Consider the following 23,986-nt stretch of genomic DNA (forward strand, 5'->3'; position numbering starts at 1 on the left):
GAAACGTGAGAATACTACAGTAGCTAGTAAAAGGTTTTATCTTGCAAAATAGAAAATGATCGTTTCAGCCTTTTGCTTACAAATTGATGTTTCGCTTTCTCAAGCAGCAAATCTACGTAATCCTTGTTTTCTTAATATTTTTTTGCAGGCTTCAGCTTTGTTTGAGCTTCTGGTACTGTACATAAAAATTCAGGTTGTTGTGTCACACTCAAAACTTGATTTTATGTGCATCCTTCTTTCTCCTATATATCATTTTAAAATTTCAGCTCATTATGCAGTTATAGTAGTTTTCAATTTTTTCAGATTTAAATGGAGGTATTATTCAATACTAATTCTCAAAATCTTCCACCTGTAATGAATTCTTTTCTTTTGAAATTCTATCCAGGTAATCCTAACCAAAATATCTCCAATCCAAAACCTAAGGCACCATTGTTTCTTTTTTCTTTCTGAGATAAAAAATTATCAGCAAGAAAGCTCTAGAATTTAATTAGACATCCAATTCTTAACAGTATTAAGCATCTATGACTTCCATAGTTTGGTTTCTTTTTGTACTGGACTAATTTAACTACATAAAAAGATAGATGTTTTAGAATAGAATAACAGAGTTGGGAGGGACCTTGGAGGTCTTCTAGTCCAACCCCCTGCTTAGGCAGGAAACCCTATACCATTTCAGACAAATGGTTGTCCAATCTCTTCTTAAAACTGCCAGTGTTGGAGAATTCACAACTTCTGGAGGCAAATTGTTCCACTGATTAATTGTTCTAACTGTCAGGAAATTTCTCCTTAATTCTAAGTTGCTTCTCTCCTTGATTAGTTTCCACCCATTGCTTCTTGTCCTACCCTCAGGTGTTTTGGAGAATAGCTTGACTCCCTCTTCTTTGTGGCAGCCCTGAGATATTGGAACACTGCTATCATGTCTCCCCTAGTCCTTCTTTTCATTAAGCTATTAATATTTTGGCTCTTTTTAACTATAATATTGTTTTATTACATGGATTTTTGGCTTGTTGTTGTTGTTGTAAACTGTTAGTTGTCCAGAGTTATGTATCTGAGATGGGCAGCCATAGAAGTAAAATGTATTTCTTTCTTCAATCCCCACTAGAATAAAATTACTGTCTTGCATTCTCTTAATATCATAGCAAAAACAATATCTGTTTTTTTTTAAAACAAAATACATAATAAACATTTTAGGTTATTGCTATGCTGTATGCTGTTATGTATCTTAAGATAATATATATATATATATATATATATACACACATACATATCACATATAAATATGGTTCATAAAGCATCACATTTTAGCTATGCTGTTGAACTGTGCTATTATTTTTAAAGTGATGTCTGTTGAAAATAGATTGCAGGTATTTGACTGTTAGCACTCAGCATAAATAAAGGCTTCTGTACTTTCTATACTATTTGGTTACATGTAGTTTAAATTTCGTATTTGCTATATTTTGTATAGCTTTTCTCATTTTTATATAAAGGGAACAGACCTCTCTAGAGGACGGAGAGATTCCTTGGTTGCAATACCATGAAGAAATCGAAAGTAGCAGTGATGAAGAAAATGATCAAGCTAGCCATTTTGTACATCCTGGCTTTTTTATGTTAGATGGGAACAACAATCTAGAAGATGATTCCAGTATGAGTGAAGACCTAGATGTTGAATGGAGGTTGGTAGACCTTCTGTTATCTTTGGTACTTTAAACTAGGTAAATGGTGATTGGGAACATAATCTGTTTTATATTTTATTTGAAATAGAATTGCATAATGAAACCCTTGGTCCATGATAGGTGTAAGAGCTTCTGGTTAATGTATCAGAAATATATGACAATGGTGGCCATCAGAATCAAACTGGACTTAATAGTAGTTGCCATTTGCTCCCTAATTGTCATCCTTTACACCAGGGATGTCAAACTCAAGACCCGGTGGCCAAATCCGGCCCGCGGGGTGATTAAATCTGGTCCACGGGGCTGCTCTAGAAACAGTAAAGGACTGGCCTGCAGTGCTTCTGTCAGCGAAAACAGGCTCTCAAGCTCCATTTTCAGCTGCCACAGCCTCCTGCAACCCTCTGCCAGTGAAAACAGAGCTAGGGAGGGCTGTTTTTGCTGACAGAGCACTCAGGCCACCATAGGCACCCCTGGTGAGTGACGTCAAGCTGGCCACGCCCACCCTGGCCTCTCCACCCCAGCCCCCCCAAGGTCAAACATAACCCTGATGTGGCCCTCAATGAAATCGAGTTTGACACCCCTGCTTTACATAGATCAAATGCTTAATGGTTTGAGAGAGCTCTGAGTAAGTTGAAAAAGTTACAAAATTAGAATGCTGAAAGAGGTGGGAGAGACAAAATAAGAAAATATTATTTTGCTATGTCTCCATGTCATTCCAGTCTGAAGAACTGAACTCATATGTTGGATCTTATCTGAATATGAAATAGCAGAAATTGTATTTTTTCATATATGTAAGATCATATTTATTCAGAAACAAACTTTTAAGCATCGTTACACATGTTTTCATCCCTATTTAGAGATTAAAAAATAATGCTATATTTTCCTATAGGCTACTTGATGAATTTGGGGATGGTCTTGGGGTTGCTCAAGCAATTTCGTATGTGGATCCCCAGTTCCTTACTTATATGGCCTTGGAAGAACGATTGGCACAGGCTATGGAGGTAAGTTTTAAGATTAGATAAGGTGAAGAAAAAACATGGGTTAAGACTGTTTATCACTAACTTCCACTGTGGATTTAGATTTTTTTTTTTATGTGTGTAATGTAATATATCTAATAATAATGCAATGTATCTTTTTATCTAATCACTGTACCACAATTACCACAGAAAAAGTAACTGCAATATTGATGGTATTTACGTTTCCTCCTTAAAATTCAGTTACTATTTGCCAGTCACTATGCTGCATGCTGATAATATCTGTAGTACCATTCAGTGTTGTGATAATGTTGCCATACCTTTTTAGCCTTCATGCATACCCCAATAGATGACACATATAGCCATTCCTCTGTTGAAAATAATTTAGGAAGACAGCTGTTGACACATGTATCTACAGACTCCAGGATTTATGAAATGGATCAGATATAACTAAGAGAATATTCCATGGCCAATTGGCAAGACAAGTCATTCTACTTGCAGTAGATGAACGCTGTAGATAGCCTTTGACTTACCAGTCACTTAACAGCCATTTGAAGTTATAAGAAACTCAGGAATAATTAGTCATGAACCATCCTTGAAGGCTGGAAAAGTTTAGTATCATTCATAAAGATTGCATTCTCTAGCTTTCTGGCTGGGAAGGGGGAGGGGGGAGCACGGCTTCAAAATTATGGTAAGGAGTGGCAGGCAAAGATATTTAAGGTTACATAGTATGTTAGTTTGGTATAGTAGTGAAGGTGCTGGCCTACAAACTAACAGCCTATGTGCCCCTTAGGCATGAAAACTGGCTGGGTGACTTTGGACCAGTTACTTTCTCTCATCCCAATCTATCTCACAGGATTTTTTGGGTAGGGAAATAGGAGGCATATATAAAAATATAATGATAATGATGCACCTGACTGTTTTATGAGTCAAGTGTATAGGTGTTCTAAAAATTGAATCTAATGTGGACTGAAGGTCTTAACTTTATGAATTTGTAAATGTGCTGCAAGTTTTTGCAACATGCGTGTACCTGTATTGGATGGTTTGCATCCTCTAAAAAAATGTCTCCCTTGCTAAAAGCTACTTTTGCAGCCAGAAGCTTTTTATTTTAAAAAAATAACAGTTCCATTCAATTGGGAAAAAAATAAAATGAACAAGGCAAGTAATCCAAATACTCCTGTTGGGGAAAATTAAAAACATATTTTTCCAACTCCGCCAAAAAGTTGTGTTCATATATTTGCTCCAAGACAGTTCTACTGCGAGTCTCATGCAATGGTGGTCTTCTGAAAAGGAATCAGAATGTTATTCAGGTGCACTACCACTTATGCAAAATATTGAAAAGTGTGTTTTTCATGAACCTGAAGAAGACAGTTGGACAATGAACCAATTCATATTATGTATTCAAATTTGCTGGACTTAGTATCAGACACTATTATATTCAGAATCCACATTCATTTTGATCTAATTGTAACTGCTTCATAAGTCCAATTAGATGAGTGAAGACTGTTCATCAGATCTGAAATAAGAGGCAGTAGATTTTGTTTTGTAATGGTTACAGAGTTAGGAAGCCTGTAGTGTTATTTACTTGTTTGTTAATTTGATTTTTAAGTTGCCCAACTCCAATTGACTATTGGCAGCTGACAAAATAATGAAAAATATAAAAACTAAATACAGCAAAATAGACAAGAACAAAATGCAGAATTGTTACAAAACAGCACTCTACACGGCACATCAAAAAATAAAACATCAGAAACAATTGCATACTGCTGTCAGGAATTATTTTTCTTTGGTACAAAATAAATGGGGGTACGTAGAAAGAAGGATAAATGAAAACTTCCTTCAAATTGTAGTCTGGAAACTCATTTAAAATAGCAAACTTTTGAATATATATGGAATGTATATGCCTTTTGCCTGTGAGCTGGGCTGGGAGCTTCGAGTTGATGGTACAAGTTAAATGAAGAGGCAAATTAACTGTTTCCTCTTTCTTCAGAGCATCAGCAAAATCAGTGTACTTTTTGTGCAGGGAAAGAGATGCAGGTAGCAGTGCAGGAGGGAGAGGGGAAGAGGGATGCTTACAAATAGTGGGATTGATATTTTAGACATGGAAAATAGAACTTTCTTCCCTTGCTTCCAGTGGACCTATGAATTAGGAATTATGTGCCTAGAATTATTGGAATGTGTAATTTAAGAAAGATATGAATATAGTGACAAGAATGTTGTATAATCATTTATTCTTAGTTGCAGAGGAGTTGTACTTTATAAGATAGGACCAATTCCAAGTGATGGCCTATCAATTGTTTCAATTAGCATGAGGTTTTCTAATAACTGGGTAGATAATTTAATATGATGCACTGTAGTCTCATCTATGAAATTAGCAGTTGTGCCAGAATCTAAAAGGGAGCTATATTTCTCTGCCTAAGGGGGAGTAAAAAGTTAAAGGATATTAAAATTCACTAGCCTGTTATAAGCTATTTGAGCTCATCTTAATTGACCAAGAATCCTCCTGCAGAACTCAGAAGGAGAACCCAGGGTTGGGCTGCTGCCGGTTGTAACAACCAGTTCGCCCAGAACCAAAAATGTGAGTACGCGCGAAGAATTAACCTCAGCAGGGCAAGCCCGTAAAAGCATAAATCAGGGTCTCTGGTTTTCCGCTGCAAACAGAGAAACCTATGTGCATGGGTTATTTCCAATAGAAGAGAATATATATAATTCAGGATTGAGCTTTGAGGTCTACAGTTTGGTTGCTTGCTGACAGACATTTAATTACCCGACTAGGTAATATCATCTGTACTAATTAATACAGGGTTTGCTCCTTGTTTATATATAGTAGCTTGTTCTGCCAGTATTATGGGTGTATGGTTTTCTCCTTGATAGTTCTTTGATTAGGTTATTGTTTTCTGCTTAATTGGTGGTCTGGTGTTAATCCCTGTTTATCTGAGTATAGGTTGCTGGAGAGGATGGCTGATGTGTCTGAATGCCAAGCTTCCAGGAATTTCCTAGCATTTTTGGATTTAGTTTGGTCTTGGATGCTCAGTTTTCCAGTTGAAACTATGACTGGTCTGTCAATATGTTGTAGGATTAAGGAGTTTTTATTGTATCTTTTGACTGCTATTTGGTGTTCATGGATGCACTCTGCTAGTATTCTAACTATCTGTCCTACATAGTAGCTGTTATAGACCTTACACTGTATGTTGTAGATGACTTATGTTTTTCTTCTGCGCTATTAGATTTTCTTGTTAAGATGCATTGAAGGACTTCAGTTGGTTTGTGTGCTATGGTGATACCATGTGGTTGTAACTCTGTTGATTATTTTTGAGATATTTGTGATGTATGGCAGTGATAGGTTTTTCATAGTTTGTATTGGTTGTGCTATAGTGGTAAGGCACTTTCTGATAAAGTTGTGTGGATATCTGTTTTGTTGGAAAACATTGTGTAGATGGTCTGTTTCCTTTTCCTAGTGTACTGGGTTGCTGCAGAGCATTAGTTTTTAAACAGAAAGTAGGTAGGGAAACAGGTATTTCGATCTTAGTGAATTTGGCTAGGTCGACTATGTTGTGTAGTACCAATGCCATGGACTCCTTTGCTAGTTCTGGATCTATGGATGTAAAAATACTGTGACATCAAATGAAAGCCTATTTCATATTTTTCTAAGTATTTGGTTTTTGTGTAAGCATTGTAATGGGGATTTAATAGAATATTGACTCCCCTCTGTGGGATGTCCAAACTTTTTTGTAAGTTCTTTGACTATCTTTTATGTTATGTTTCTTTCTTGTATGGCTGTGTTTCTTTCTCCCTAAAGAAAATTTAGGGAGATTATTTCATATGTTGTATGTTGTGGTCCCTGGTAATGATAAAATTGGTTAAAGAGGTATGTGGGACTTGTATATTTTGAGAAATCCATAGAAGCATGGAAGGATGGATACACTGCTTTTCATTCACCACTGTTTTTCTTTCGTGATTTAATCTTTGTTAAGTTGTTGAGTGAGATCTTGATCTGATTGCCTGGTTTCTGCATTGGTTGGTATTTACTGAGGTGTGGGTTTCGTTGTCTTCCAGTAATTCTTTGTCTTTGTGTAAAGTTTGAATACAGTACTTAGCATCAGCATTTGTCACGTGTTATTTTCATAACATTTCTTATTTATTTTATATTTCAATATTATTTGGGGAGATTAACTGAAAGGCAATAAAGTTAATAAATATTATTGAAATACTAGACAACCATGACCTGTTTCAGAGATATTTCCTTACATAAATAGAAAAAAGGCAAAAGATCACCGGAATATGAGCAACTTCCAAATTTCTGTTGGTTTCCCCACTGAGTTTCATTGTGGGAAGCTGATACTGAACGTCAGAAATTTTCCTTCCTTCCTTCCTTCCTTCCTTCCTTCCTTCCTTCCTTCCTTCCTTCCTTCCTTCCTTCCTTCCTTCCTTTCCTCCCTCCCTCCCTTCATTTTCCTCTTCTTCTTTTCTCCTTCATCCCTCCTTTCCACTTTCCTCCCTTTTTTTCTTCCCTGCTTCCCTCCCCTTCTTCCCTTCTTCTTCCTTCCCTCCCACCCTTCGTTCCTCCCTGTTTTTCCCTTCCTTTCAGGCAGATATGTGGCTGCTGACAGGTATGGGAGGAAGTAAGGAAGTATGCAACTGGCCAGTGTAGTGCAAGTTCAGAGGGACTGGTGGAGGGTGCACCATTTCTCCACTGAGTTTCTCTCTGCGTGTTTCCCACCAATAAAGACTTTAATAGTGGGAAGGTGGCAAGGAGCATTGGCAATCATATCAGCTCCTTGTGGGCTCCCCACTGACTTGTGAAAAGGTGACAGGAAACGTTGAAAATGAGGTTTATGTGATTGTGGCTGATCATGACAGTATGAAGCCATCTGAACAGCAGCAAAACAGTTTCCCAAATTTAATTCCTTTGGGAGCATTAGTTCCCAGCATTCTGCAAATTAGCCCATTTGAGAGATCTTTGTTGGCAAAAATTTTGCCTTACGATGCAGCATTTTGTTCAATTGAAGATTACAAAGTATTAGACGTAAGTGTTCTAGTAGTATATAAATAATATGGTTTCTGAAGATTATTCTTAGAATAACATTGATCATAAGTAATTTAAATTATAGATCAAAGTTTGTCACTGAATACTTAGCAAATAAAAAGTTACTTTATAATATTCCCATAAATTTTTGTAGCAAATAAAAAGTTACTTTATAATATTCCCATAAATTTTTGTTTTGTTTTAGTGGACAAATAGAAGTGAGCAATTCTGAAAACTTTCAATTCCAACATATTTACACTAAAAAAAAAAGCTTAACTGATTTTAACAAATGCAAATATTTTTTCCATTGTAAAATACAAAATTGCATATAGTATAGTGCTAACTTTTTCCCATGCTGCCTGTATTTTTCGCAATAAATATTTTTATTTTAAGTCAACTTATGCTGGTATTTGAATGCTTTCCCAACTGCAATTTTAGAATCTGAATATACGTGTAAATAGAAAGATGTCACATCTGGATCTTCTGAAAATGATTGTATGTATGCTTAAATATATAAATTCTAAATATGGACATTTTTATAAACCATCAGAAAAATGGTCAGAATATAAATAAAAATATGAGTTATTCAGAGCATTGGCATCATGTTTGCTTTCTATTACTTAATGACAGTTTAAAGGTCTTTAAAACTCTACCACACATGCCTCCAGTGTTCATATTAAGAGCTTCCAAAGTATTTAAAATGTCAAAGAAGCAGATGCCATCTCTGATCAGTTTTATTGTCAAGATGCTTCTTCATTACCTTTGCAATCATGTTAATAGCAAAGATGTTAATAGCAGCAGCAATTTGCTGACAATGTTGATAAGCTCTGACACTTGTCATGTTCTGGCATTGGACTTGCAGTTGTTTCAAAATCTTGCTACCGTATTTTTCGGACTATAAGACGCACCAAGATTTCAAAGAGGTAAGTAAGAAAAGAAAGGTTTTTGCTCTCATCGGGCCCCAGGAGCACTCTGCAGGCCTCCCAAACACTCTGTGCGCCCCATTTTTTCACCCGTTTTTGTGAAAAACAGGTTATGCAGAGGGTTTGGGAGGCCTGCAGAATGCTCCTGGGGGCTGGCGGAGGGCAAAAACACCCCCATTTTTGTGAAAAATGGCTCTGTTTTTCAGAAAAATTGAGGCATTTTTGCCCTCCCCAACCTCCAGGAGCACTCTGCAGGCTTCCCAAACCCTCTGCGCACCCTGTTTTTGTGAAAAACGAGCCCATTTTTCACAAAAATGGGACAAGCAGGGCGGAGCTTTGGAGGCCAAAAATGTCTGTGTTCGGTGTATAAGATGCACCAACATTTCCACCCTCTTTTAGAGGGAAAAAGTGCATCTTTACATTCTGAAAAATATGGTAATTCTTCTCTGGGCTTTTTTAAATACAGTGATTTAAAAAACTGGCATCTTTTTCGCTCCTAAGTTAAAACGTAACTTGAAATATACAGGAAACACAATATTTTAAATCCCTAAGTAAATACACATAAATTATTTTTCTATTTTAATAGATTTTACAGTTTAATAATTGCAATCCCTTTTTTCTAAGTACAGTTAAATAAAATTAAATATTTTATTCTAGTGTATAATGCTAGGCAGTAAAAAACATTTTAAAACCATCTTAGCATTATCCCAGCACAGTACTTCAGTTGTTTTAAAGTAGGTCATCTTGTTAGTAAATGGATTATCTATTTCAGTTGAATTAAAAAAAAGCCATTCTGTTTAATCTGTTGCCAAAGACTCCTTCTATGTCTTACGTTAAAATGGATTCCAATTCCTTACCACACTTTAGATCTTTTATATAGAGAAACCATTGTTAATTGCTAATAGTAATAATTGCTTTTAGGAGATTTTGAGCTTCCTGAGCTTTGTGAAAAGCAGTACTGTACAACATTTGAACCAAGTAATGCATGAGTCTATACATTAAAAAAGTGTACATTCTTTGAAAATACTTTGTACGCTTGATGTATGTGGCTTAATTTCAGTAGGAAAACACAACACCAATGTAACATGGTATCGAGCCCACCAGCATGCTTGACACCACAAGGCTGGGGCGTGAACAGACTCACCATCCAGCCTGGCATTCTACCTCTGACAAGCGTCCCATTCCGTAGCTAACATTGGAGGGGTGGTCGGCAGATGGATGCTTTGCTACGGCACATACACGCATATGGGGTGGTGGTGGTGATAACACTGGGGTAGGCGGTCGGGTGTGGGGGTGGGGCGCGTCGGGGCCAGGAGTTTCACGGCTCTTTCACGCTGTCTCCGTGAGTGAGGGGATGTTTCTGCTAGCAGATGATCGGTGTTCCTGTGACGGGACGTTTCGAGAAAGGCGCTGATTCCTCACCTGCTGTTTCCTCGCCCACCGATTCGTTTGCTGATTCACTGATCAAAGGGCGTTGTTGGGGCGGGGTGTGGGCTGATAGCTGATAGGCGCGGGGTGTATAAATACGATACAAGCCACACGCTCATAGCGCCAATTTTACATCGCTACGACTGCAGCGTTTTCAGAGCTAACAGGATTAAACCAACATTACACATCTAAGTGTCCTAAATCAGGCTATTAGCTATATGGACCTCTACGGTCACTTCTACCTGTCCCAATGGGCAATGGTGGTTGCCATCACTACCGTCTTGACGGGAGAAGCGGCAGACTGGGTAGCGGATCTCTATAGCAACCACGCCCAGGAATTGACCAATGTTGGACTGTTTCTGGAGGGCCTCAGAGCTAGGTTCGAGGACGACTCCAGAACACAACAGGCCGAGGGGGAACTGGTTTCTTTGAGACAGAGGGGCCTTCCCGCTAAAGACTATGTTAAAGAAGTTGAGTCATGGCAATTGAACTTATTTTCTTTTGTGGTTTGAAAAAATTTTCACTGCTTCTTCGAGTAGTTTCTTAGTTGCCATTATTCAGCTTCCAGACAGCTACTGCGAATCTTCATCGACATATTGCCAAACACCAGTGTAATGTAAAACTGCTAGTCAAATATTATTTTCTCATTATTATCATTTCTCAAGATACTGCTTTAAGCAACTTTAATCCATATTAAGAGATTTTCAATAAAGTATTTATAGTTATAGCTAAAAAATAAAAATAAATTATAGCCAAATAAACTGCTGCTATAAATCTATTTTATGAAAAATAATAATTATGCTTGTTTGCTATATTGTAAAATTGTTTGCTATATTGTAAAATTATGAAATAGCATAATCTTTCATAACTAGCTTTCAACATTTCATTAGTTGCTTGTGATACGTTAAGTGAATCAGTCGACTTTATAATAAGATTGTTGCTCTCTTCTTGTGAGTGAGAGTAAGGTATAAGGTGCTGTTTATCAGGGGTGTCAAACTGGATGCCCATGGATGCCCATGTGCAGGCCACACCTACCCTAGCTCCAAAAAGGCAAAAAATATCGCAATACATCACATGATGCGATCGAGTTTGACACCCATGCAGTATATCATTAACACTAACTGAAATGCATAGAAATTGTTATTTGTTGAGAAAAAACACCAAGAAGCCAAGGCAGCAATTCATGACATGAGGAAAATTCCCATAGTTAATGCATTTTGTCTTTTATACTGCCCTTGTAAATTTAAATAACTATCTTGGCATCATGTCCAGCTTAGTAAAGTGTACTTGGCATCTTGAATTGGATGGATTTTTGAAGTTTCAAATAATTATGTAAATTTTGACAAATGGTAAGAAATCTTAGGAAGATGAAATATGAGGGTAGATGAAAAAAGACTCAACTGCATCTTCTGTAATTTGAGATTTTCTCTGTATTAAGTCATATTAGACGTGCTTTGAATTTTCTCTCCAGGTTTCATTGATCGGAAAATGTTTGAAGAACCTTATATATGAACATTATTAGTTTTGATAGTTTTAATATATCTGTACTCTAGTAGTGACAATAAAAACACCTCTAGCTAAACCTAATACTTGGAGGTTATAATTTGAAGCAAACAACCTAAAATAGTTTACCAGCAGATACAAAACCATTGTCCATTTAAATGTAAGCTTTCATTTAGTTGGGCGGGGAGGGGCGCGGGTAGATCCCTTCAGTTGTGCTAATCCCAAAGCAAAAGTATTTTCTAATTTTCATAAGTAAAATTCTGTAGTTAGGCGTGGGGTACAATTTTTAAGAAAGTTGTGCTCCTCCCTTCACTAACCTGAATCTTTTCAAATTCAGGTAACAAGCATGTTCATGGAAATGACTTATCAGCGTCTACAGGTACTTGCAATTTCTGATTGCCTACATTCCACATGTAGATAATATACTTAAATTGAGAGGTAGGCAGCATTTTATTTGTATTTATTTTTGTGGTTGAGTAAGTCACTTATGTGTGAGTGTGTAGCAGTGATCTCTTAAAATGCATTGCACCGCAGGAATTTTTTGCATGGAGGTTTTGGAATTCCAAACATTCTAATTTCTTTAAAATGACATAGTTTGAAATGTTAGTACCATGAAGTAATTAGTACATGTTATTGGTATTGATTCTTGCAGTTATTTAAGCTATCTCAGATCTACCTTTGCTACGATTCTGCTTGTGTATATGTTGGAAATCGTATTAGATGTACCTTCAACAAAAATCCAGACAGATATTGTTTTGGTTTTACTTCAGACTATCCATCAGAAGCAACCGATTTCTATATGTTTAAGAAAGGTTTAGAACCTCAACTGAAAATACACCCTTTTCATAAGAACTATACTTTAATAAAACTGCTTTAGAAACAGTAACTGTGTATTCATACTTTAAAACTCTGCACATTGTAATGATAATAGCATCTAGGACAAGTATATCTGAATTTTACAAATGGAGAAGGAGACTGACTGATTTTGACAGTTTGATTTCATTCATGTAGAATTAATATAGAAATTAGCAAAAAAAAAAAAAAAAACACCAACAACCCCAGCAACAACATCATTTTGGCTTCTGCCGTTAATGATAAGTTAGCTACATCAATATCGATGGATTAGGAGTGAAGTCCTGATGCTTTGCCTACCACCCGTAATAACTGTTGTCTACAATGATTTTCCACTTATTTTATCTTAATCCAATTTAGCATTAAAATATGAAATTGCTGTGCATTTTAAGGCCACAGAACTCTGCGAGGAGGCTTTCAGTGGCTTGGAACAAGAGGAAAATTTAGGGAGATTATTTCATATCATTTCATAAATGGGATTTTTGTATGCTTTACTACTTTCTGTATTACAGTTACATAGATCTATATTATTTAGAGAGGTGATTAGCATAAGAATGCCACTAAGTACATTTTTAGCCTTATGTTATAGTGCTATGATGATAACTTTAAGTTACTTTAAGTAAAATATTAAGATACCAAGGTGTGCTTTGTATCTTAACATTTCCTTTATCTAAATTACGACTAATAATAGCATTTAGGTTTATATACTGCCCCAATATTGCACTTTCTGGGCAGTTTACAATGTACCATATTTTTCGGAGTGTAAGACGCACCTTTTTCACCCTTAAAGGGGGGTGAAAATTTAGGTGCGTCTTATACACCAAATTTAGCCCCGCCCACCACTGGCCCCCACCCTTTGGCCTCTACCTCCCAGCAATTAACCTCCTTGTAGCAAAAAGAAACAGCTAATTTCAGCTTCAGCACAACCTAATTAGCACAAGTTGATTGGATCAGCCTCCCAACTCTCAGCTATTTTGCTCTCAGCTGTTTTGCCCGGCCCCTGCTGCTTGCTGCAAGGAGGTAAATTGTTGGGAGCAGATTTGTTTTTTCTTGTGCTAATCAAGCTATGCTGAAAACGAAAATGTAAAGCAAGCTATTTGCTGTTTGCTGCAACAAGGCAAAACCAAATACTAAGATAAGCATTATTTGCATATAGCCCCAAACAATCTGGGTCCTCATTTTACCAACTTCCCAAGGACGGAAGGCTGAGTCAGTCTTGAGCACTATCAGGACTGAACTCCAGACCATGGGTAGTTTGCCTGCAATACTGCAGTTTAACGACTGAGCCACTAGGGATCTATCTATCATATTTGGATGTGCACTTTAACTTAGCTGATTTTTAGTTTTCCCAATTCGCATATAATTTAAACTTTCATTTTTTTCAGTGGTATGCAAGTGATCAAAAAAAGCCCCCTACTTTAGGCTCAATTAGAAAGTTATCTGATCTCCTTGACATCACAGCAGGGGGGTATCTTCCCTTTCAGCACTTTCAGCAGTAATACTACTATATTCTAGTTTAAAGGCTACGGATATCAGCATATATTAAATTGAACTCTTCACTTAGCAATGGTAATTGGAACTGGCAACTCTGTTGCCAAGTGATGCATAAAGCACATCACATGACCATGACCACTTCCAACAACTGTTATGGCAGTCGCAGTTGCTGCTGTAACTATACAAGACTATGAATCCTGCATTAGCACAGCATCTCAAGACCCTGTGATTGGCATTTACAACCTCCTGCCTCCTTCCCCACAGGCTTTGCTTGTCAGATACAGGCAGTGAAGGTTGCAAATAGTGATCACATGATTGCAGGACACAGTCACTGAAGTGTCATAATTGTGAGCTTGTTGCCAAGTACCGAGCGTGTGATCACTTTACAAGAATGCTGTGACCACCCAACTATAGCCACCCTAAGTCACCTTTGTTCAGGCTCTTGTACTTTTCAGCAATCACTGAACGAATGATCATTTATCAAGGACTACCAGTATCTATTAAACTATCCAGGGGTTGGATTCAGCCGGTTCGGACTGGTTCAGGCAAACCAGTAGTTCCAACGATCAGCTGGCCTCGTCCACCCGCCCCTGCCCTATCCTGTCCTATATTTCCTTCTTTCTGGCTCAGCTGATTCGCATGGCACAGCTGACTTCTTCGCTCACCGAACCAGTTGTTAAACTGGTTCCAGCCCATCACTGGTAGTTAACTTGCCATGTCCATAAGAGTTATTAATTATTGTTTCTGGCTTTGTAAATTGAAATTTAACTTACTTAAAAGCCAAAATATGTCAACAAATAAATCACTATTGTTAACCAAACTCATGAGACTTCTCTCTAAGTTTAAATTAGCATTGTTGTTATTTATTTATTTATTTATTTATTTATTTATTTATTTATTTATTTATTTATTTATTTATAATTAAATTTATATACCGCCCTACTCCCGAAGGACTCAGGGCGGTGAACAGCCAAAAAGTAAAATATACATAATACAAACATTAAAAACCATTTAAAATACATTAAATACTTTGGCCAGATTTAAAACACCCCAATTATAAAACCAATTTAAAAGCAATTAAAAAGGGAGGTTAGGCCAAACCAGCCTGCTGGAATAAGAATGTTTTGAGGGCGCGGCGGAAAGTGCGCAGATCCGGGATCTTCCGTATCTCCAGGGGGAGCTCATTCCAGATGGCAGGTGCCCCCACAGAGAAGGCTCTCCCCCTGGGGGCTGCCATTCGACATTGTTTGACCGACGGCACTCTGAGAAGACCCTCTCTATGGGAGCGTACTGGTCGGTGAGAGGCTATTGGTGGCAGAAGGCGGTCTCGTAGGTACCCCGGTCCTAAGCCATGGAGCACTCTAAAAGTGGTAACCAGAACCTTGAAGCGCACCCGAAAGACCACCGGGAGCCAGTGCAGCTCGCGCAGGAGGGGAGTCACATGGGAGCGCTACGTCACTCCCGTAACCACCCGCGTGGCCGCATTCTGGACCAGTTGGAGCCTCCGGGTGCTCCTCAAGGGGAGCCCCATGTAGAGACCATTACAGTAGTCCAGGCGGGAAGTGACTATGATAGTCACTTGAGCCTTGATAGTACAAGGGTTTAGTGCACCCTGTTATTAACACAGCTGCCTGCAATTTCTGCTGGTTCGAATCTCTCCAAGGCTCAAGGTTGACTCAGCCTTCCATCCTTTCTAAGGTAGGTGAAATGAGGACCCAGTTTGTGGGGGCAATAAGCTGACTTTGTATAAAATATACAAAAGAATGAAGGCTATTGCTTAAAGCATTGTAAGCCGCCCTGAGTCTCCGGAGAAGGGCGGCATATAAATCAAATTAAAAAAAAAAAAAAAAAGTGACAAAGGCATGAGTGACCGTGCATAACGAGTCCCGATCCAGAAAAGGACGCAACTGGCGGATCAGGCGAACCTGATAAAAAGTCCTCCCGGCCACAGCCGTCAAATGCTCTTCTAAAGACAGCCGTGAGTCCAGGAGGACACCCAAGTTGCAAGCCCTCTCCGTGGGGGCCAACGCCTCGCCCCCAATAGTTAGTGATGGCACCAACTGACTATATCGGGATGTCGGAAACCACAGCCACTCGGTCTTGGATGGGTTGAGCCTGAGTCTGTTTCTCCCCATCCAGATCTGTACAGCCTCCAGGCACTGGGACATCACTTCAAGGGCATCATTGGGGTGATCCGGGGTGGAGATGTACAAATGAGTGTCATCAGCGTATTGATGGTACTTCACCCCGAAACCACGGATGATCTCACCCAGCGGTTTCACATAAATGTTGAACAGAAGGAGCGAGAGGACAGACCCCTGTGGCACCCCACATACAAGGGGTCTTGGGGTCGACCTCTGTCCTCCTGTTAACACAGACTGTGACTGGTCAGAGAGAAAGGAGGAGAACCACCACAACATGGTGCCCCCCACCCCTAACTCTTCCAACCGGTGCAGCATGATACCATGATCGATGGTATCAAAAGCCGCTGAGAGGTCTAATAGGACCAGGGCAGAGGAGCAACCCCTGCCCCGAGCCTTCCAAAGATCATCGACCAATGTGACCAATGCCGTCTCCGTGCTGTACCCAGGCCTGAAGCCCGACTGGAACGGATCTAGATAAGCTGATTCATCCAGGTACTGAGGGAGCTGTCGCGCTACCACACTCTCAACAACCTTCGCAACAAAGTGAAGGTTGGAGACTGGACGATAATTAGCCAACACTGCCGGGTCCAGGGAAGGCTTCTTGAGGAGAGGCCTCACCACCGCCTCCTTCACCCTCACATCATAGAAGATGTCATTCAAGGAAGAACAAAAATTCATCTTTAATTTCAAAAACATGTCTTTCTTTTGATAGCCATCGAGCCATGAAGTATAAAAAGAGATACTCATATTCATTTTTCTTTTTTGCCTGAGATGATGATGATAACAACAATAATAATAATATAATTTGAAGTATAAATTATAGAATGTATACACTTCAATACAGTCTTGAACAGTCTAGCACTACTGCACACATTCTACAAAGTAAGCCCAGTATAATACTCTGCCATTGCTCACATTCCACAACTGCTTGCTCCAACACATCTTTCCAGTCAATATTGCTTTGAATAATAAAATCACTGATCTCCCAAAATGTCCTCAGGTGTTTTTTGAATAAAGCCTTTGAAACCATATCTAATAAATTAACTTTTTGCCAATAGGAAATAGATCAGTTGTCTTGGCTATTGGTTGGAAAGTTCATATGTAACCAAAATATTTTTTATTAGAAGAATACATTAGTAAGTGTAATTTTTTAAAAGTACAAAATAATTCTTCAATAGCTCTTAGTGAATCATACCTAAAGGTACTTGATTTTTTTTAGGGAAGCATCCTATTAGTTCACTTCAAAAGATGCACAGGTAGTTCTCATTATCCATAGTTTCTTTTATCATTTGTTTTGGATGGGGGGGGGGTAGGATTGTTAGTTCATGTACAAATTGACAATCAGCTTTTTGTGTATCCATAAAGTTAATTCTTTTCAGGTTTAAGTGGCCTGATTACTAGTTGGAAATTTCAAAGCAATGGTTACTTTACTCTCTTATGAACAGAATATTGGCAAGTTTGCAGCTCTTCAGAGTAGAAAGAAAATGAGTATCTGTATATTTCCTAAGAAGTAGCATTTTTTTTTCACAAGAACTGGTACTGGGTCATAGATCACATTTTGGAAATACTGGTTTATAGGTCAGTTTTCTGTGCATTCTGACAACCGTAGTTTCTATAGCTTGCATTGAAAGGTGCATTAATTTGGAATTAATTCTGACCTTCAGATAACATACAAATATATATATAATTGAACTACAACTAATTTCTCAATTCTTTTCATGTATTCACTTTCCCATGATTGTGTCTACATCAATGTTGTGTGCACAAGGGCATTTAAATATTCATCAGTTTCTTTTCATTTTGTGCAGAAGGCAGAAGAATCAGGCAATTGAAAACAAGGCATGTCTAATTGGAAACAGAAACATTGGCCCAACTATATAAAAGCGGTACATGGCACTGTTTAAATTCTTACTGTGCAACATATGAAAGCATAATATCAAAGATTTAATTAATTATCTTAGCAATGAAGTAACAGTGTTACCATCTAACACTGTTGGATTGGGTTGTGATTTTTTCTCAGAAAGTTTGCCATATACTAACTGCAGAACCATATTGAATGTAAATGTTACAGTATAGCTTAGTTTTAATTTATTATACTTGTCATAAAGTTTAAGAAAATGTAATTCAAAAGTGCTTAGAAGATTACATTTTCAAAGTGTGTACTTTCTCACTCTGAACAATATTCAAACTTATTTTATTAGATTAGTCCAGAAGTGGTATTCAGCAGGTTCTGACCAGTTCTGGAGAACTGGTAGCGGAAAGTTTGAGTAGTTCGGAGAACCGATAAATATCACCTCTGACTGGCCCCGCCCCCATCTATTCTCTGCCTCCCGAGTCCCAGCTCATCAGGAGGAAATGGGGATTTTGCAGTATTCTTCCCTGGAGTGGGGAGGGAATGGGGATTTTACAGTATCCTTCCCCTGCCATGTCCACCAAGCCATGCCACGCCCACCAAGCCATACCCACAGAATCGGTAGTAAAAAATTTTGAATCCCACCACTGGATTAGTTATATGATGGTTTCTTAGTTTTACAATGCACAGGTAGACCCTTGGGAATACTAGCTCTTGCTTTTTATTTGATTATTAGTTCATTTGTTGTGTGCACAGGCAAAGAGGAAAATGATATATGTATATTAAGACTCCATGGTAAATGTTATTTTTATTTCATTGCTTTTTTAAGCAGAAGCTGCTATCCTAGTCATCTTATGTACTATGCTATGATGGTTTTGAATGTGTTGCTTTCGTTGTAAACAATCATGTTTATAAACTGCCAATAGTGGAGTTTATCAGTTGAGATTTTTCTGTGCAGTGGTAACCAACTAGTATTATGAATTGAGGAGCATAAAGTGTTTCATTCTGGATTCACACAAGCTAAATGAATTCATCTAGTAACTTTCTTACTTGATTAATAGTTATCTGAACTTTGAAAATGTCCATATGAACGGACTTTCATTAGATAGGTAAAGAATGTTTTATTAAATGCATAGATAATTACAATAATGTACTTTATTGTTAGTGACCCAGCAAAGTGAGGTTCTGCTATATGTATGAACAACTTCAATGAAATACTGTAAAATCTTGAATTAACAGACTAGAGGAAAGGATGCCTGTTAAATCCAAAGAGCCATTAAATTGAAATTTATCTCAATGACGTTATGAAGGCTATTATGTAATGGACATATTTATGCCATTGACACAAGTGATGTAAAAATGTCAATTCTGTGAAAGGACGTAAATGAATAAATGGAGCTTATGGAAGCACAGATAATTAATTATATTGCCAGAATTGGTTTCAAACTTTCTAAGAACAAAAACTTTAGAATTTGGCTTGATACAGCCAACTGAGGAATTCTGGGAGTTGAAGTCCACAAGTCTGGAGACCCCTGATGTATATATTCTTAAGAACTGCAAAGTGCTTTGTAATTAATGGATAGAATATCTTCCCAGTATCTTCTCAGGGACATAAAATAAATGTACTAGCCATTCCCTAGGCTTTCTGATCCATTATTGAATATGAAATTAGGCATTTGTTCACCAAACTTGGCAATCTTTTCATACCGTATAAATTTGGGGTCTGATAAATTAAAAACATATAACAAATGGAAACAAGATGAAAAATGAGCCTTCTCCAACTTGCTGTCTTCCAAATACATTGAACTGGAATTCCACAATTCTAACTAGTATGGAAATTATGTTTGCAATCTGAGAAAAGGGGTGTTCAATCCCAAATATATGGAACTGCTCTTTATATCATAGGCAATTATTCTACATAGGTTTGTCTTGGCTATCAGCTTGGTGGTGATAAGATTTTTTAGAAAGTTACGAACTAGATAGTAGTGGCTGCTTAACCACTTCATATAAGCATGTGTGGTGGACTGTGCTTTTCTCCTGAATAATACTTACATTGATCAATGACTGAAATAAAGATTTGACATAATGAGCAATAAAGCATGCATCAGGAGAGACGGTTGTTGCTTAAAAATGCAGAAAACTGAAAGAGAAATGTCTCTGTGTGTGGCATTTCAAAAGATGACATTATTTATATATACTTCCTTAGTGTTAGATTATTGAAGCCACTATTTTTATGGTCCAATTTCAAGTTACAACTACAAGTAATTGAAAAAAATGTCATAACTCATGACAATGTCACACTGTTACTAAAGCAATTGAAATTGGAATAGACAGTTACCTACTTTAATAAAATACACTCAAGTTAATTAACAAGGTTTATATTATAATTTCTCATAATTTAATTAATTTTTACTATAGAATTTGGTTAATGTCATGTATATTAATATGGCCTTTATTTCTGAAAAATAGAAGTAGTTAATTTATATCTAATTTACAGTTTATATGCTGAATCCTACACAGTGATTGCACAGAGACACATACTTACATGTATATATAATTATGTGCTTGTTTCTTTTCATGTATTTTTCTAGACCGCTCTGGCACATCTAGAGTCTCTTGCAATTGATGTTGAGCAGGCTCATCCACCAGCTAGTAAAGAGAGCATAGATTGTCTGCCCCAAATTATTATTACAGAAGATCACAACGGTAAGGATAAATTCCATACCCACTGTTTTGGTCAAGTAACTTTATATGATCTAATAGTATGATACGTTATTATCTTTTGCAACTTAATTTGGTCGAATGTGACAATTTTCAAAACTATTTTAATTTATTAATATAACTATTTCACCATAATTTTTAATAACCTAGTTTTACATTTGTATACTAATATGCACATTGTTTTCCTAAGCTGTAGGGCAAGAGCAGTGTTGTGCTATTTGCTGTAGTGAGTACATCAAAGAAGAAATTGTAACAGAGCTTCCATGTCGCCACTTCTTTCACGTGACATGCATAACGCTTTGGTTACAAAAGGTGTGTAATTATGTTATACTCTCATGCTGCTTTAAAACTAGTTTTTTTTTAAAAAAAGTCTATATCTCTATCTTTGTCTATCTTCTCTCGCTCTCTTTGTCTCTGTCTCTGTCTCTGTCTATATCTATCTATTTTCTGTGGCCACCCACCTATCACAAGAAACTCTTGGCCAGCAATAATAAAAAATGCAGAACAAAAATATTTTATACAAACAACAATAATGTTGAGACTCTGATAAAACTTGTATTCATCAATCAAGCGTAGTAAGCTGATCCCATCTGTATCCTGGTCCCAGTACCTTGGCAAAAGCCAGATCTTTTTGAAGAACTGTTTTCTGGAAGGCCAACAGGGTTGGAGCCATCCATATTTTCTAAGGTGGGCTGTTCCATAAGATAGGCACTGTGACAGACAAGACATGCTTTCAGGGTTCCACAGGTGACCGTTTCATAAGGGAATTTGTTGCATTCCTACCCCATCTAATTAGGAATTGCGTTCAGAAGCTTACTGGAAGCCAGTGCAGTTCATCAAGGGATGGTGTTACCTGAGCTTACTATGATATGATCACTACTGCCTAAACAACTGCATTTTGGAGCATCTGTATCTTCTAAATGCTTTCAAGGACATCTCCACATGCAGCATTTGCAGTAGTCCAGTTGACTAAGGCATGAGTGACCTTGAGCAGAGTCTCCTGATCTAGGAAAGAACACAACTGAAACATGTATTTGAGCAAAGGCTCTCCTAGCCACAATTAAATCCAGGAGAATCTTCAGATTGTGCACCATCTCCGACTACTGGTGGAGTGTAATTGTAATTCCAGGCAAAGTTAAAGATGGCAAATCACTAGGTAGGGGGAGAGGGGGCAAAACACACAGCCATTGAGTCTTGTTAGGGTTGATCTGAATCCAGATTATCTCTTTTAGATCTGTATACCAGGCACTAAGAAATGCCCATTGATTTTGCTGTTTAAGATCAGTGACTTACTTTAGTTCAGTCTTGGTTGGAAACACACCAACAGTAGCGCTGTATATTGATGTGCATAACGATGATTAGCTGTATTAGTATGATATCTCACAAGGTTGCCATTGTGGGTAAAAAAAAGGAGCAGAAAGGTGTGTTAGAAATGTTTGCTGCCTTGAGTTATTTGTAAAAGTAATAAAGCAGGATACAAATAAATAAAATTTTAAAAAAAATAAATTTAATGTTTTCTAGGCTTGGGCAAAGCATTTGAAAAGATGCTTTGCAAAATGAGTTATATGATCAAAGCAGTATCCTTGAAGAGTTAAATTATTTCTCAAAGGTTTAAGATTCCATGCTATGGATCACTATGAAAGAGACCGGAAATATAATTTCCACTAAGTACCAGGCAATTAAATACATCTTCATATGCCCTAATAAGCGAGGTGAATACTGTTAAGAACACTCAGACTACCTAGTTAACAGTTTCAAATTGATAGTTACCCAATGTAGAGAATTTACAGTCCCTTCCAGATCTCACAGCACTTCTGATGTGTGTATGTGTGTGTAAAAAGCTAGGGGGAAATGAATTAGGTGTCACATTGAGATTGCCATTTGATCAGAAAATATCTCAATTTAATTTAAATGTATTTGCCTGCTTCCTAGGATAATATATGATCTATTTTAAAAATACGAATCTTATGTAGTGTCTAATACTAAACACCTTATTAAAATACCTAACGATATCATGTAACATTGAAAGCAAAAGGAGAAGGGGATGGCAGAAGATGAGACGGTTAGTGTCATTGATGCAATGAGCATGAATTTGTGCAAACTCCAGAAGACAATGGAGGACAGGGGAGTCTGGCATATTCCATGGGGTCACGAAGAGTCGGTCATGGCTTCGTGATTGAACAACCATCTCTCATGAACATATTCTCTTGTGTGTAATTAAAATTAATACCTTTATCAAAAATAATATTTATTTATACCATAGAAACCACTATGAAGCTGACATGAGCCTTTTAAAGGCGGCAACATAAAGATGAATCTCGGTCTTTTTAGCTTTTTTTTTTTTTTTTTTTTTTTGCTTTCTTTAATTTGCAGTCCTTCCCTAAATATATTTGAGGCTGTACATTTGGCTACTCTTGAATTCCTGACCTGAATTGTACTTACACGGTGGTGTTTTCTCTTGCCTAGTCTGGAACATGTCCTGTGTGCCGCCATGTGCTTCCTCCTGGGCTCTCAGAGTCATCCGCTCCCATATTCACCTTCTTGCCCGATCAGGATTCTACTCCTTCAGTCCAGAGTGCCTCGGGAACACAATAAAGGAATACCTGAACAAGAATTTAGCCCATCACATTGTACTGTAAAGTTCTTTTATTTAATGATAACATGAAATTGGTTTTGTATGTGCGCCTGTGTATGTGGCATACTGTACACACATACACAAAAACATGTAGAAATTCCAACACACACATTTTGCAAGAATATACAGCTTATGAAATGGTTTAGAATTAAAGTAAGAATAACAGACTGAAAAACAAAAAGGTTGCACTAGTTTTCTGCGATAAACTTATTGCTCTTAACTAATGTCTAATGGTAATTATTCAGTTTGTCTTGAAAAATGATCATTAATGTGGCACTTATATTCAAAGTAATGCAGCTGCAGTGCAGTTGGAGCTTACACAAGTTATGCATATGATATGTTTTACATAATATAATTTTAGAGGCTGGGGTTATTTCTTTTAAAATAGTGCCACTTAATTACTTTGTATATAACTCTTTCATATTTGCATCAAATGTGAAGATGTTCTGTGATAACATCAGTAGCATACTTTGGTTTCACTGAAAATAAACAGCATATAATCAAAGAATTACCCTGTGATTTCATCATGACCTCTGTGTGCATGAGAGCTTTTGTGACTAGTACAAAATAGGTTTAATTTGGATTATTTTACACAGTTCAAAATCTGCACTTTCACATTCCCGTTATAAGAATTGAGGAAAAAGCAATAGAATTATAGAAGGATTATAGAGCTAAATGACTTGATATTAGAAGAATCAGCAACAACCTTTCATTGGAGCGACAGGAGTTGAAATCAGGATAGGCACATTTTCATAAGTACAAGTATT

The 23,986-nt window shown here is 37.4% G+C and overlaps 1 protein-coding gene across 5 annotated transcripts in view; it reads left to right on the forward strand.

Moving 5' to 3' along the window:
* PJA2 (praja ring finger ubiquitin ligase 2) overlaps positions 1-23,725 on the forward strand; it is a 46,460-nt gene extending 22,735 nt beyond the window's left edge. For 2 of the 5 annotated variants that reach the window (XM_070938743.1, XM_070938747.1), the window contains 6 exons: positions 1,485-1,670; positions 2,557-2,668; positions 11,859-11,900; positions 20,455-20,569; positions 20,775-20,896; positions 23,051-23,725. In XM_070938743.1, the coding sequence (XP_070794844.1) occupies positions 1,485-1,670; positions 2,557-2,668; positions 11,859-11,900; positions 20,455-20,569; positions 20,775-20,896; positions 23,051-23,179 (706 nt within the window). In that variant the 3' untranslated portion in view covers positions 23,180-23,725. Of the gene's footprint in view, positions 1-1,484; positions 1,671-2,556; positions 2,669-11,858; positions 11,901-17,819; positions 17,898-20,454; positions 20,570-20,774; positions 20,897-23,050 lie in introns of those variants that run through there. The other 3 variants (XM_070938744.1, XR_011600084.1, XM_070938746.1) reach the window with 3 other exon arrangements.
* The last annotated feature ends 261 nt before the right edge of the window (positions 23,726-23,986 follow it).

This window comes from Pituophis catenifer, unplaced genomic scaffold, assembly GCF_029215685.1.
Source record: "Pituophis catenifer annectens isolate HBS135680 unplaced genomic scaffold, rPitCat1.0.hap2 SCAF_2, whole genome shotgun sequence".
Classification (NCBI taxonomy): Eukaryota; Metazoa; Chordata; class Lepidosauria; order Squamata; family Colubridae; genus Pituophis; species Pituophis catenifer.